The sequence below is a fragment of the Nicotiana attenuata genome, unplaced genomic scaffold (genome assembly GCF_001879085.1).
Source record: "Nicotiana attenuata strain UT unplaced genomic scaffold, NIATTr2, whole genome shotgun sequence".
NCBI classification, from domain to species: Eukaryota; Viridiplantae; Streptophyta; class Magnoliopsida; order Solanales; family Solanaceae; genus Nicotiana; species Nicotiana attenuata.
The window spans coordinates 147614-162551 of NW_017671663.1; the positions used below are offsets into that span (position 1 = coordinate 147614).

General features: G+C 38.5%; 1 protein-coding gene across 3 annotated transcripts in view; it reads left to right on the plus strand.

Moving 5' to 3' along the window:
• LOC109209570 (DEAD-box ATP-dependent RNA helicase 17) overlaps positions 1-14501 on the plus strand; it is a 17738-nt gene extending 3237 nt beyond the window's left edge. Inside the window, exons 1-8 of one of the 3 annotated variants that reach the window (XM_019372876.1) lie at positions 10072-10215; positions 10430-10535; positions 11362-11470; positions 11557-11912; positions 11996-12069; positions 12205-12509; positions 12851-13097; positions 13882-14501. In XM_019372876.1, the coding sequence (XP_019228421.1) occupies positions 10213-10215; positions 10430-10535; positions 11362-11470; positions 11557-11912; positions 11996-12069; positions 12205-12509; positions 12851-13097; positions 13882-14127 (1446 nt within the window). In that variant the 5' untranslated portion in view covers positions 10072-10212 and the 3' untranslated portion in view covers positions 14128-14501. Of the gene's footprint in view, positions 1-10071; positions 10216-10391; positions 10536-11361; positions 11471-11556; positions 11913-11995; positions 12070-12204; positions 12510-12850; positions 13098-13881 lie in introns of those variants that run through there. The other 2 variants (XM_019372874.1, XM_019372875.1) reach the window with 2 other exon arrangements.
• The last annotated feature ends 437 nt before the right edge of the window (positions 14502-14938 follow it).

Sequence of the window (14938 nt, forward strand, 5' to 3'; positions counted from 1 at the left end):
AAACAATTACTAAATGCAGGATTTAGTGTAGTTGTAAGTAAGCCTATAACATTAGTGTTACTAGAAACATTATCCATAGAAATTGACATTATTTTATCTCTAATGCAAAAATATCTACAAATATCTGCAACTGTGTTAGCAATAAACTTACCTGTGTGACGTGAATTAATTATTCTATAAGCAATAATGCATTTTTGCATTTTCCATTCTTCATCAATCCAATGAGTAGTTACAGTAAGATAATCATTGTCATTATCACTTCTACCAATATCAGTGATAATAGCAATCCGACAATCTATATGAGTAAATAAATACCGCAAATATTGTTCATATTCATATTTATATTTATAAATATCGCTCTTTACGGTTGTGCGAGGCCATCCTTTATAAGTAGGATTAAAAACTCTTCTAATATAATGCACAAAGTGAGGGTTAGAAGAAAAACTATAGGGTAAGCACATAACAGTAACCATTTTTGCCAATTCTTCACGATCTTTATTTGGATCGTAATATAAAATGCCACCGGTAACAGTGTTAATTCCCGGTTGAACTAGATTTGAACCACTACTAGGGTTAACTTGAATACCTACACTTGTCCCCTCTTGCGCAGCTTTCATTTGAAGAAATCTAGCTTTATCTTTAGGGTGTGTCTTTATGTGTCTAGTCAAACTACTCGTACCGCTACGGTCTCCAGTAAATTTATGAGCCATCAAAGTCCCACAAGTTTTACACTTAGCCTTATTTTGATCTCTTAGTTGAATAAAAAAGTGCCAAACAAGAGATGTTTCGCACCGTCTAGAAGGTTGTCTATTAAAAGTAGGGTTACTACAGGAGGGTCAGGCGGGGCATCATTTGGATTATTATCAGTTGGGTTAACAACAGGACTAGTAGGTGTATCACCTAAATCAGGTTGCGTTTCATCTAAATCATCATTTTCCTCATCATTTTCATCGATAGTTGGATTACCATAAAGAGCATTCATATATTCATCATTTAATTGTTGACCTGCTGCAATATCATGGTAAAATTGACTATCGGTAAATTGAAAACAAGGGTTACCACTATTAAGAATAACAGGTGGAGGAGGACGGGTAACAGGTCTGGGTTGGGGAGCCGGGGAGGAGTAGTAGCTTGGCCACTAAATTCACCAATTTTAGATTTTCCCTTACCACCAAACATTTTTTTCAAAGAAAAGGCCATATTATATACAAACTAAAACAAACAAAACTATAATATTAAAACTTAAGAGTTGGAACGAGTTTACCGAATTGACGAACAACTTCTTGAAAATTGTATATCGTTGAAGACTTGAATACTTCAATTCACCAACTTCACAATTTTTCACAAATTGCAATAATAAAGTAAGCAATTATAGAAGAAAATTAGAGATAGATTGATGATTTTGTGAGTAAAAATGAAAGAATGAGGGGTATTTATAGTTGAGAATAGGGAAAAAGTGTAATTATAAAAAGTTTGGGGTTAAAACAAAGTTTGGGGGGCAAATGGCTATTTTTTAAAAAGCCAAACGGCTAAATTGGCAGGCCAACGGCTAGTTTCTAAACTTCCAACCGTTGGCCAATTTAAAAAAAATTTTTTTTTTTTTGAAAAATAGCCGTTGGGCCCGGTTGAACCGGCCCAGGCCCGCCAACCGGTCCCGGGCTCGCGGTCTCTCCATGCTGGACCGGTCCACAGTGGGCTCCTAGGACCGGTTGGTCCCGGACCATACGGGCCAGCCCGTTTAGCCCAAAGCCCATGTGGGCTCGCGGGCCTGGGCCGGTCCCAGGCCGGTCCCAGGTTGGGCCCATGTGGACACTCCCCCGGCTGGCAAAGCCATTTGGGATTTGCATATAGACCTCTTCAAGAAGATCTCCTTGAAGAAATGCATTGTGCACATCCATTTGAAAGATAAACCAACCAGATGCTGCAGCCAAAGCCAGTACATATCTCACCGTCACCATTTTGGCCACAGGAGAGAAAGTCCCTGTGTAATCCAGACCTTCAAGTTGACTATACCCCTTAGCAACTAGTCGAGCCTTATACCTCTCTACCTCCCTAGTGGATTTATATTTAACTTTGAATACCCACTTGCAACCAATGGGATCCTTGCCAGGAGGCAGGTCCATAATGGACCAGGTCTGGTTCTCCTCAAGAGTAGCAATCTCAGCCTGTATGGCTTCTATCCACTTAGGATCAGTACTTGCCTCAGCATAGGAGGTAGGCTCAGACACAGCTGAGTAGGCAGCAAGACAGGCTTGATGGGCAGGAGACAACTTATCATAGCAAACATATTTGGAAATGGAGTAATTGCAGACTGCTCCTTTGGAGGGTACAACATAGTCTTTTAACCATATAGGAGGAACATAAGTCCTAGATGATTTCCTAATAGGAGTTGGATCAGCAGCAGTGGAGGAGCTTGATTGTGGATGATGATCAGGAACCAACTGACTAGGATCAACTGATTGACTAGAGACAGAAGGAGTGACTCAGTTGTAGTGTTGCCAGGAGTAGGAATGCAATCGATAGAAGAGCAATCAGCCTCTAAAAGGTCCAAAATAGGAAATAAAGGAGAGGAATTAGATGTAACATGCTTAAAAGGAAAAACATTCTCCTTGAAGACACTGTCCCTGCTTACAAAGAATAGTTTAAGAGTGGAGATCATATAAAATGTATCCCTTTTGTACAGAAGAGTAGCCTAGATGGACAGTAGGAACGGCCCTGGAACTGAATTTATCTGCTTTTCTAGCTGAGGTGGCATAGCACAAACTACCAAAGACTCTCAAGTGCTAAAGAGGAGGAACCTTGTTATAGAGTTTCTCAAAAGGAGAGGCACCCTTCAATAAGATTGTAGGCAATCTATTCAGAAGATAGACTGCTGTAGAAACACACTCACCCCAGAATTGGAGTGGAACAAATGCTTGAAATCTCAAGGCTCTTGCCATATTAAGAATAGACATGTGTTTTCTCTCAACTGTACCATTCTGCTGAGGTGTATATACACAGTAACTAAGGCTGTATTGTGGTCCGGGCCCAGCCCGGGACCGGCCCAGGCCCGCGAGCCCACATGGGCTTTGGGCTAAACGGGCTGGGGTCCTAGGAGCCCACTGTGGGCCGGTCCAACATGGAGAGACCGCGAGCCCTGGACCGTTTAGCCCAGGACTGGCTGGCGGACCTGGGCCGGTTCAACCGGGCCTAACGGGCCTAACGGGCCTAACGGGCCCAACGGCTATTTTTCAAAAATTTTTTATTTATGTTTTTTAAAAATTGGCCAACGGTTGGAAGTTTAAAAACTAACCGTTGGCCTGCCAATTTAGCCGTTTGGCTTTTTAAAAAATAGCCATTTGCTCCCCAAACTTTGTTTTAACCCCAAACTTTTTATAATTACACTTTTTCCCTATTCTCAACTATAAATACCCCCTCTTTCTTTCATTTTTACTCACAAAATCATCAATCTCTCTCAATCTCTCTCTAATTGCTTACTTTATTATTGCAATTTGTGAAAAATTGTGAAGTTGGTGAATTGAAGTATTCAAGTATTCAAGTCTTCAACGATATACAATTTTCAAGAAGTTGTTCGTCAATTCGGTAAACTCGTTCCAACTCTTAAGTTTTAATATTATAGTTTTGTTTGTTTTAGTTTGTATAATTATAATTAATACGGCCTTTTCTTTGAAAAAAATGTTTGGTGGTAAGGGAAAATCTAAAATTTGTGAATCTAGTGGCCAAGCTACTCCTCCTCCCCGGCTCCCCGACCTAGACCTGTTACCCGTCCTCCTCCACCTGTTATTCTTAATAGTGGTAACCCTTGTTTTCAATTTACCGATAGTCAATTTTACCATGATATTGCAGCAGGTCAACAATTAAATGATGAATATATGAATGCTCTTTATGGTAATCCAACTATCGATGAAAATGATGAGGAAAATGATGATTTAGATGAAACGCAACCTGATTTAGGTGATACACCTACTAGTCCTGTTGTTAACCCAACTGATAATAATCCAAATGATGCCCCGCCTGACCCTCCTGTAGTAACCCTACTTTTAATAGACAACCTTCTAGACGGTGCGAAACATCTCTTGTTTGGCACTTTTTTATTCAACTAAGAGATCAAAATAAGGCTAAGTGTAAAACTTGTGGGACTTTGATGGCTCATAAATTTACTGGAGACCGTAGCGGTACGAGTAGTTTGACTAGACACATAAAGACACACCCTAAAGATAAAGCTAGATTTCTTCAAATGAAAGCTGCGCAAGAGGGGACAAGTGTAGGTATTCAAGTTAACCCTAGTAGTGGTTCAAATCTAGTTCAACCGGGAATTAACACTGTTACCGGTGGCATTTTATATTACGATCCAAATAAAGATCGTGAAGAATTGGCAAAAATGGTTACTGTTATGTGCTTACCCTATAGTTTTTCTTCTAACCCTCACTTTGTGCATTATATTAGAAGAGTTTTTAATCCTACTTATAAAGGATGGCCTCGCACAACCGTAAAGAGCGATATTTATAAATATAAATATGAATATGAACAATATTTGCGCTATTTATTTACTCATATAAATTGTCGCGTTGCTATTACTACTGATATTGGTAGAAGTGGTAATGACTGTGATTATCTTACTGTTACCACTCATTGGATTGATGAGGAATGGATAATGCAAAAGCGCATTATTGCTTATAGAATAATTAATTCACGTCACACAGGTAAGTTTATTGCTAACACAGTTGCAGATATTTGTAGATATTTTTGCATTAGAGATAAAATAATGTCAGTTTCAATGGATAATGCTTCTAGTAACAGTAATGCTATAGGCTTGCTTACAACTACACTAAATCCTGCATTTAATAATATTTTTCATGTTAGATGTATTTGTCATATTTACCATTTAATCGTCGGTGATGGTATGAAAATTTTAAATGTTGGAATTGAAAAAGTTAAAATGGCTCTTAATTGGTTTGTTTATTCAAACCGTAGAAGTAGACTTAGAGAATATTTTAAAAAATGTGATGAATTTGGCCTTAGAGAAAGAAAGGTTCCTAAACCTTGTCCGACTAGATGGAATTACATGTATGAAAGTTTAGTTGTTGCATATGAATATAGAAACCCAATAAACGCAACGTCTAATGCTCGTGGTGGTGATGGTGGTGATGGTGGTGGTGGTGGTGGTGATGATGATGATGATGAGCACCTTACAAATCAGGATTGGACTAATGTTAAAATTCTTGTAGAATTTTTAGAACAATTTCATGTTGCTACAAATGAATTATCTGGGCAATATTATCCTACTATTTCTAATTGTTTAGTTTATATTGCAGAACTTGCAAATTTGTTTACTCAATTTTCAGAGGGTGGGGTAATTTATCAACTTGCTATTGATTCTATGAAAGATACGTTTAAAAAATATTTTTTCCCTATCCCCCTATTTATGGTGTTGCTGCCATGTTAAATCCTACCATGAAATTAGGAGGTCCTCATTTTTTGGTATACAAAATTTTGTAAGGCTTTATAACTTTCAGACGAGGAATTTGCTACGCTTGCAGATGCAAAAGCCTCAATTAAAATAAATGCTCAAACAATTTATAATGCTTATCAACTTGCCTTAGATCATGCTACACCAAATGTTCCAACTCCTACTTCGTCTAGTTCGCAATCATCTAAAAGAACTGCGGGCCTAAAAGCACTTAGTTCTTGGATGGGGTTCTCAAGGTGATAATATTGGTGATAGTTCACAACTAAATGAGCTTCAAGTTTATTTGTCGCAGGGACTTGAATCAGAGAATCCCGACGGCTCCTTTAATGTTTTGGAATGGTGGAAGGACAAAGAAAAGCACTATTTGGTTCTTTCAAGGATGGCTCGAGATATTTTAAGTATTCAAGCTTCAACAGTGGCATCGGAGAGCGCTTTCAGTCAAGCGAGACTTCGAGCTTGAAAAAATCAGTACTCTTCTGAGATTGGATCCGTTCGGAAAGAAGAAATTTTGGACTTGCTGAATCACAACCGGAGATAGACGAAGCTTATGAAGAAATGCTAGCGGAACTTGCGGAGGATGCTGCTTCGCCCGGAAGCGCTGATGAACAAGCTTCTTTTCCGCCACCACCAACGGAAATTCCTCCGAACCTTGAAGGATTTATGAAATTTGTTAGAGATAATATGTAGACTAATATGTAACTTGTATTTTGGCACATCTTCATTAGTTTTTTTTCCTTTTAATGGTGGTATTAGCACCTTGTTGTGCTCATTCCATTGGGGGGAGGAAGACTAAGAAAGATATTGACATTTTTTGTTAATGTCGTAATAATAAAAATTATAAGACATTCCCTTTTCTTTACAATTTTTTTGTGTTTAAATTTGAATTAGAAGATTTAAGTCACAATTATATAGTATAATTTACAAGAAATTCCCTTAGATAAAAAAATTTCAAAAAAAAAATATAGCCCGGAACACTTAGGCCCGTGGGCCCGACCCACTTAGCCCCGTCCCATGCGGGCTTAGGCCCACAGTGGGCCGGTTCCACCCTCCAGGACCGTTAAGCCCGGGACCGTTTGGGCCCGGCCCGCCAGAGCCCGAGACCGTTTGGCCCGGCCCATTTAGGCATGGGCCCGGACCACATAACAGCCTTAACAGGAACTCTAATGAGTAATTCCATGCAGCACCAAGAAACTGTTGACCTGCTCATTGAAGAACTCAATACCATTGTCAGACTTGAGACACTTAACGTTGCTATCAAATTGAGTTTGAACTAGTGTTAAAAATATTTTCAGCACAACAATAGATTCTGCTTTATTAGATACATTAAGAAGAGCTATGTGTACCTAGAGAAATCATCTACCAATGTCATAAAGTCTCTCTTACCATCATGAGTTGGAACCCTGTATGATCCCCAGACATCAGCCTGCACAAGTTCAAAAGGATGAGTAGAACAAGAAGTACTGTGAGGAAATGGCAGTCTAGATTGCTTAGGACACACTGTACATTGATGATCTTGCATAGGAATATGAGGTAAACTACTAATCTTTTGTAGAACATTCAGAGGTGCATGCCCTAGTCTCTTGTGCCACAAAGACACAATACAATTCTCAGTAGACTTATAGCCTGTTTGACCAAGCTTCTTTTTGGCCAAAAGTGTTTTTTTTTTGGCCAAAAGCACTTTTGGTCAAAAATTGAGGTGTTTGGCCAAGCTTTTGGAAGGAAAAAAAGTGCTTTTGAGGAGAAGCAGAAGCAGTTTTGGAGAAGCAGAAAAAAGTAGCTTCTCTCCAAAAGCCCCATTTAGGCCTGGGCCCGGACCACATAACAGCCTTAACAGGAACTCTAATGAATAATTCCATGCAGCACCAAGAAACTGTTGACCTGCTCATTGAAGAACTCAATACCATTGTCAGACCTGAGACACTTAACCTTGCTATCAAATTGAGTTTGAACTAGTGTTAAAAATATTTTCAGCACAACAATAGATTCTGTTTTATTAGATACATTAAGAAGAGCTATGTGTACCTAGAGAAATCATCTACCAATGTCATAAAGTCTCTCTTACCATCATGAGTTGGAACCCTGTATGATCCCCAGACATCAGCCTGCACAAGTTCAAAAGGATGAGTAGAACAAGAAGTACTGTGAGGAAATGACAGTCTAGATTGCTTAGGACACACTGTACAATGATGATCTTGCATAGGAATATGAGGTAAACTACTAATCTTTTGTAGAACATTCAGAGGTGCCTGCCCTAGTCTCTTGTGCCACAAAGACACAATACAATTCTCAGTAGACTTATAGCCTGTTTGACCAAGCTTCTTTTTGGCCAAAAGTGTTTTTTTTGGGCCAAAAGCACTTTTGGTCAAAAATTGAGGTGTTTGGCCAAGCTTTTGGAAGGAAAAAAAGTGCTTTTGAGGAGAAGCAGAAGCAGTTTTGGAGAAGCAGAAAAAAGTAGCTTCTCTCCAAAAGCACTTTTTTGAGAAGCACTTTTGAGAAAAATACACTTAGAAGCAGTTTTTTAAAGCTTGGCCAAACACTAATTGCTGCTCAGAAGTGCTTTTCAAACTAATTAGCCAAACACAAACTGCTTCTCACCAAAAGTACTTTTGAGAAAAGCACTTTTGAAAAAAAGCACTTCTCAAAATAAGCTGATTTTTGCAGCTTGGCCAAATGGGCTATTAGTATGGACTGCCTTATTGTTACTAGAACTAGAGACACTATTTACAGAAGATACTAGACTGGTACTTTGCTTTGCATCCTGCAGCTGCACTGAGTCCTCAGAGATATCTGGCTTCAGAATATAGAGCCCAAACTCTTCCTTACCAGTCCCCATTACCTTCCTACTCAAGAGATCCTGAAAAAGACAGAAATGAGGGAAAAATGCAACAAGGCATCTCAACTCCTTTGTAAGCTTTGAGACTGAAAGCAAGTTGTATTTGAAGTATGGAATGTATAAGACATTCTGTAATGATTTAGTTTTGAAGATTTTGGAAACACCAGTATGACTGAGCAACTTGCTCACCATTAGGAAGATGAACCTTGTTACTATCTAATACTAGTCAGGTCCTTGATTTCACTTAGTAGCTTGGAATTATGTACCATATAATTGGAGGCCCCTGTGTCTGCTATCCAGTTACCAATGACTAGATGAGACATAAAGGCTTTTATAGTACCTGTGTTGTTCATAGTTGCTGCATTTGCCACAGATTCTACTTGCTTTCCTTTGCTCAGCATATGTAGAATCTGATCATATTGTTCTTGAGTAAAAACTGGAGCAGGTGAGGAAAATTGAGGAGTAGGTTGAGGAATAGGTTGAGGAGGATCAGGAGTTTGGAATCCTCGAGCAATGAATGCATTGTTCACCTTAGGACCTGAATAACCTCTTCTCTTGGCCTTGAAATCAGCAGGATATCCATGGAGCTTATAGCAAGTGTCCTTAGTATGACCTTTCAGGTGAACAGTAGTCACATTGTAGTGTAGACCTCCCAAGATTGTTTCTAGGTTTGAAACCACTATTTCCATTCCCAGAGTTAGCCGTACTCATCAGTGCTGCAGAATCACCAATGCCAACACTTAGGGCTGCATTGTTTCTCCTTTGACTCTCAACATTAACTATCAAAGCATAGGCTTGGTTAACATTTGGAAGTGGTCGAATCATAAGAATCTGATCTTTAGCATTATCAAAGGAGTCATTTAGTCCTGTCAAAAACTGATACAATTTCTGTAGTTGATAGTGTTCTGCATGCTGCTTGGATTCAGGGCATCCACATGAAGGAGGAGGATATTCATCCATAACTCTCTAACTTTCGAGAAATATTCAGATACAGTTAACATATTTTGAGTTAGCTTTGCAATTTCCCTGTGAAGATAGAATGATCTAGAAGCATTTACTCTCTCACGAAGATCTTCCCAGACCTTGTGTGCATTGGAGGCATAGATCACAGTACTCAGTAAATTTGGAGCTACAATATTCATTATCCATGCCAAAACAATAGCATTACATCGATCCCAGAGTTCATGAAGACTCGCATCATATAGCTCCTTCCTACAGGTTCCTAGCACAAAACCTAACTTGTTTTTGCCATGATACTCCAAAGAGAATAGTTTTCTGAGCCTCGAAGTTGAATCGAGATGAGAACATCTCCATGAGTATCAGAAGGATGAATATACAGAGGGTGATTGTGATGAACTAAGTCAAGGTTCCGAGAATCTGATGGTGACAATGTAATAGTGGTCGAAGTAGATTCATTTTCATTAATTGCCATGTAGATTTGTAAATTGAAGAGAATTACTCACTCAAATTGTTGCAGCAGTGCAGAAAAGTTGTTGAAATTGCTCAGAAACAGCAAACCCTAGCTTGAAGAAGAAGCTGTATCTTTAGCTGCAATTTGAAGCAGATGGAGCAATTCTGGAATCGGCTAGCTCAATTGTACCTTCTCCTCACTCGTCCGTCATTGATGAACTCGCCGGAGTTGAGCCGAGCTCTGATACCATTTTAAAGAGGCACATCCATCGGAGAGGCAGAGATAGAGCAGAGGAGGAAGAAGGAAGAAAGAGAGCTGCTTTGAGGAAAATATCGAATCTCATATTAGCATGTACTGTACATGTGTATATATACACACATCACTAACCACTAACTTCTTAAGAATAAAATAATAGCGGTTGACAACTGTACATAACCCACTAACTAACTTCTAACCACCTAACTAACCTCTACACTGTACATACTTCTCAACAAATATATGGTAAGTAACCTGATATAACAGGTTAAATTACAATGTCAGTGTATAACTTAAACCATCTTTCTCATTATTAGCAAGTGTTTGCTTTTATAATAGGTATAAGAAACTTACCTACCTGCTTTTCTTTCTCTTCTAAATTTTGGTGATTTAATTCAATTTAACTGATGTATTTGGGATAGCGTTGGTTCTTGTGCCAACGCACGAATTATGCATGCAGGTGTATGAGATCTTGCAAAAGTTGTTGCACCGTTTTCACTGGATTGTTCCTGGCTATATTATGGGAGGGGAAAACAGGAACAAAGAGAAAGCAAGATTGCGAAAAGGTTGGTGCATTTTATTCGCTTTTTATTCGTTGTCCTTGTAAATGAAAGTAGTGTTTTGCTTTTAGACAAAAACTTCTCCTTGTATGTTTTTTCCAAATTAGATTGCCTATATTGCTCGCATTTGTTAGCTATAGTAACGGAGGACTTTCTCAACATTTTCAGTGCTTTGTATAATGTTGGTAGTACATGTTTTTGCATCCTGACCTCTGGTCTGAGTTACTTTTATAACTTAAAGTCAGGTGTCTTGCTATAGTAGAAAGCTTTTTCATGTTGCTTTTATTCTAGCTTTTTACTTAAATGATGCTGAAATTGGTGCTGATGAGCAGAAATTGACAGTTCCATAGTGGGTGCTAGGATTTCCTTTTTGACCCAGCACCAGATTGCACGCCTTTTGTTCTTCTTAAAGATATACAATTTTGCATAATACAAGGGTTACAGATGGATTTTCGATGATTCTAAACTACTGTAGTCTTGGCTTTTATGTTTTAGGCTGGATTTTTAAATTCTTTCATATGGTAGTGGCGTAGCACCAAATCTTACAAATCTGTTTTCACACTTGTAAGTCTAGTGAGCCACTTTCTTGGCTCCAGGCCCACTCTTCGTCCTATGAGTTATTTTCTCTGCTCTGAGCTAAATGCTACCTACTCTTTCTGCTCTATGCTCTCTACACCGAGTACTTTGCCCGTCGTGCCACTATTATCCTTTTGGGGTATTGCTGTATGGTGTATAATATTAATCAGCATTCTCTGTAGTAATACTACTGGAGAGTTTTTCTCATCTTGATTTGGCAGCATTTCAAAAGCCTCATCATAATGCTCATTTCTAGGTATATCTATTCTTGTTGCAACTCCTGGACGTCTTTTGGATCACCTAAAAAACACATCATCATTCTTGTACACGAACCTGCGCTGGATAATTTTTGATGAAGCAGACAGGTATTTATATGCTTTATCTCTCAATGGACATGCTCTTTTACTAAATTCATATCCTTAACCCCCCAATTGCATGTATGCTTTTGTAGAATTCTGGAACTTGGATATGGTAAAGAGATTGAAGACATACTTAATATTCTGGGCTCTAAACCACAGAAATCTGTTGGCAAGGATAACACAACTTCACAGATTTCTGAGGTTGAGAGGCAAAATTTGCTGTTATCAGCTACATTAAATGAGAAAGTAAATGAGCTCGCTAAAATTAGTTTAGATAACCCAGTGATGGTTGGGCTTGACCAGAAAACAGAGCTACAGTTAACTCAGCAAGACATGGAACCAATGGAATTTAATGGGAAGGATATATTAGGAAAAGATGGCAAACTACTGAGTTCTTCAACTGAGGAATATAAGCTTCCGACTCAGTTACTTCAGCGATATATAAAAGGTATGATTAGGAAGTATATATTCGTATATTACCCTGATTACTTGCTGTATGATCGTGTTATTCTTATGGTGTTCTATTCGCAGTTCCCTGTGGTTCTCGGCTTGTAGTGCTTCTTTCAATTCTGAAACATCTGTTTGAGAAGGAGCCTTCCCAGAAGGTAAGGCAGTTCTTTAGTGCCAAACAAGCAATTTTGACTTGTAAAAATGTTAGTTATGTCATTCACTGGCATCAAGCTTGGACATGTTTTACCGTCAGAAGTTGAGCATATTCTACATTTGTACCTGGTACACAGGTTGTGGTGTTTTTTTCAACATGTGATGCTGTAGATTTTCATTACTCATTGGTGAGCGGATTTCAGTTGCTCCCTCATCGGCAATCAGATATTGAAGACAAACAACTGTTTTTGAAATGCAACACACTTCGGTTACATGGGAATATGAATCACGAGGACCGAAGAACTACATTCAATGCTTTTAAAACAGAAAAATCAGCACTTCTGCTGTCCAGTGATGTTGCTGCTAGGGGCTTGGACTTTCCAAAAGTTAGGTGTATTATACAGTATGATCCTCCAGGAGAGGCGACTGAATATGTGCACCGGTGAACTCTCTCTCCCTCTTTCTTTCCTTTAAAAATTTTTTCGATTTAAAAACATTGGAAAATTAATTCACGTTCGGTCCTGAAAAGCTTCACTTTTCTGACTTAAAAGGTGACATATCCTTTATGTACACCTTTTTGTGGTTGCACATATTTCTTTCACCCTTTGCCAGGGACCCCAAGTTTCCTAGTGCCATCAAGGAATTCAAATTTCCTTGAGCCAGAAGCACTACCAAGTCTGGAGTAATTGAACACACATCTATACCTCAATAATTTGTTTTCCAAATTTGAGTGGTGTGCTCATTCTGAATTCGTGGTTTGATTTTAGTTACATCATAATGCAGGGTAGGAAGAACTGCCCGCATAGGTGAAAAGGGCGATTCTTTATTGTTCCTACAGCCAGTTGAAACTGATTACTTGCATGGCTTGGAGAAACATGGGGTGACTCTAACAGAGTATCCCCTTCAGAAACTTTTGGATAGCTTTCCATTGTCTGGTATCAAGTACCACCCGAAGAGTTTTGTTTCAGTAGACATGCATCCATGGGTTGTTTCTCTACAGAGAGCATTGGAATCCTTTATTTCATCAGAGGTATGAGAATTGGTCTTATTTATGTTGTATTGCTGATTTTATTTTTTGCTTCTTGCATAGTTACAAATCTCATCAACACGGTCAGCAGAGCTTGCATTTCATTTCATTTTGACGTACCTATCTGCAGTTGGGAGTCCAGTTTCTTAGTTTCTATGAGATTTTAAAAAAGAAAAATCTTAAATTCTATTGTTTTCATCCTTCTGTTCTATGTTGTGATATTGCTAGTTGACATTACAACTTCAAGTTAACCTAAGGAAGTCTAAGGTTGAAAAAACAACTTAAAACGCCTATTTGGCATAAATGATCTCTTGGAACTTGTTCTCTGTAGGGTGAAGTGAGGGTTAAGCTTGTACAATATATTCTACTATTGGGTATCTGCTTCTCTTTTTGTTGTTTGTGCAAATTATCTGAATGCTGTAAATAGTTATACTGAAATAGGCTTCCTTTGGTTGACGATTTAGAGCTCTATTGGATATTTGATTTGCTTCCATTTATCTTCCTTTAGCTCAGTATGATCCTGGTCTTAAAATTTATTTGTGAGAATTGCCCACATTCTGATGGGATTGCAACACTTTTGGATGATGGTTAACACTTGATGGTTTCACATGCTATTAATTTATAATTGTAAATTATAATGCCCTTTTTAATGATTAGAAAGCTGATAATTCATTAGTTGTATCGGAAAATTGCTTTGGTCGAGTACCTCAACAATAGTAATACTTAAGTAAGACGGAATAAATTTTCATACAGTTCAAATGATGGATTGCCTCGTTGATGTTGTCAGCTAAAAATGAAGAAAATGGCACAAAATGCATTTTGCTCATGGGTTCGTGCATACACTGCCCATCGTGGTGAACTTAAAGGGATTTTTATGGTGAAGAAACTTCACTTGGGGCATGTAGCAAGAAGTTTTGCATTGAAGGAACAACCGTCTTTGGTTAATAAATCGCTCCAAAAACAATCAAAGAAGAGGATGAGAGATCAGAAACAGAACAACGTATCGAAAAAGAGGAAAGTTTCTAAGAGATGATGAGCTCATGTGAAACGTTTGCTCAGATAACCTTGAGATATTGGGTAGGATATGTACACAAGATGTTTCTGTCTAGCATCTTCAGTTGTCCTGCCTCTCTGCCGCTGGATCAAGTAGTCGGGCGAGCTCGTGTATTCAGTTTTGCTTAGCAAGTTAAAGCCAGTACTATTTGCATTGACCGTGAGATAGTGCTAGCAGCTTGCAAACATATGCTCTTTCTGGTGAGAATGTATCAGTTGTATTTAAGACGCGCAGATTAGCATTTTAATTATACTAGGAATTTTTTTGTATACTCTAGGGAGCTTTGTACCCAAAATTTTCAAGAACTTAAATTGAAGCACTAATAGTACATCTGTATTTATTAGTTGTGTGCATGGATTGTGTCCGTACTTTTATGCCTAAAACCAAAAATGAAATCAATTTAGCAGATTAACCAATAGTCTGGAAATTTCACGGTTCCAGTTTGTTGGTTTAGGTATCGTTTGGTTTGGTTTATTGGTGTTTTAGAATTTTTCTCTTTGCTTATTTTATGGAGAGTATAAATTTTATGAGGAAAGTACATGTACTATAAGAACCCTACTTATCCCTTCTCCTTTAATATTTCAAGATTTATCATCTCTTATCAGTTAGTGTGAATTATTGTTGAGAGTTATGACAAAACGGCCTTAATGTAGTGGGCCATAAGGCCTTAACCCGTACGAGCTGAGAGTCAGGCAACTAACACAAGAGTTGAGGCCCATGGGCCCTAGCTGTGCTAGTCTATATCAAAGAGTCCATAAAAAGCAATGAGGTGTGGATCCACCCACGTCAC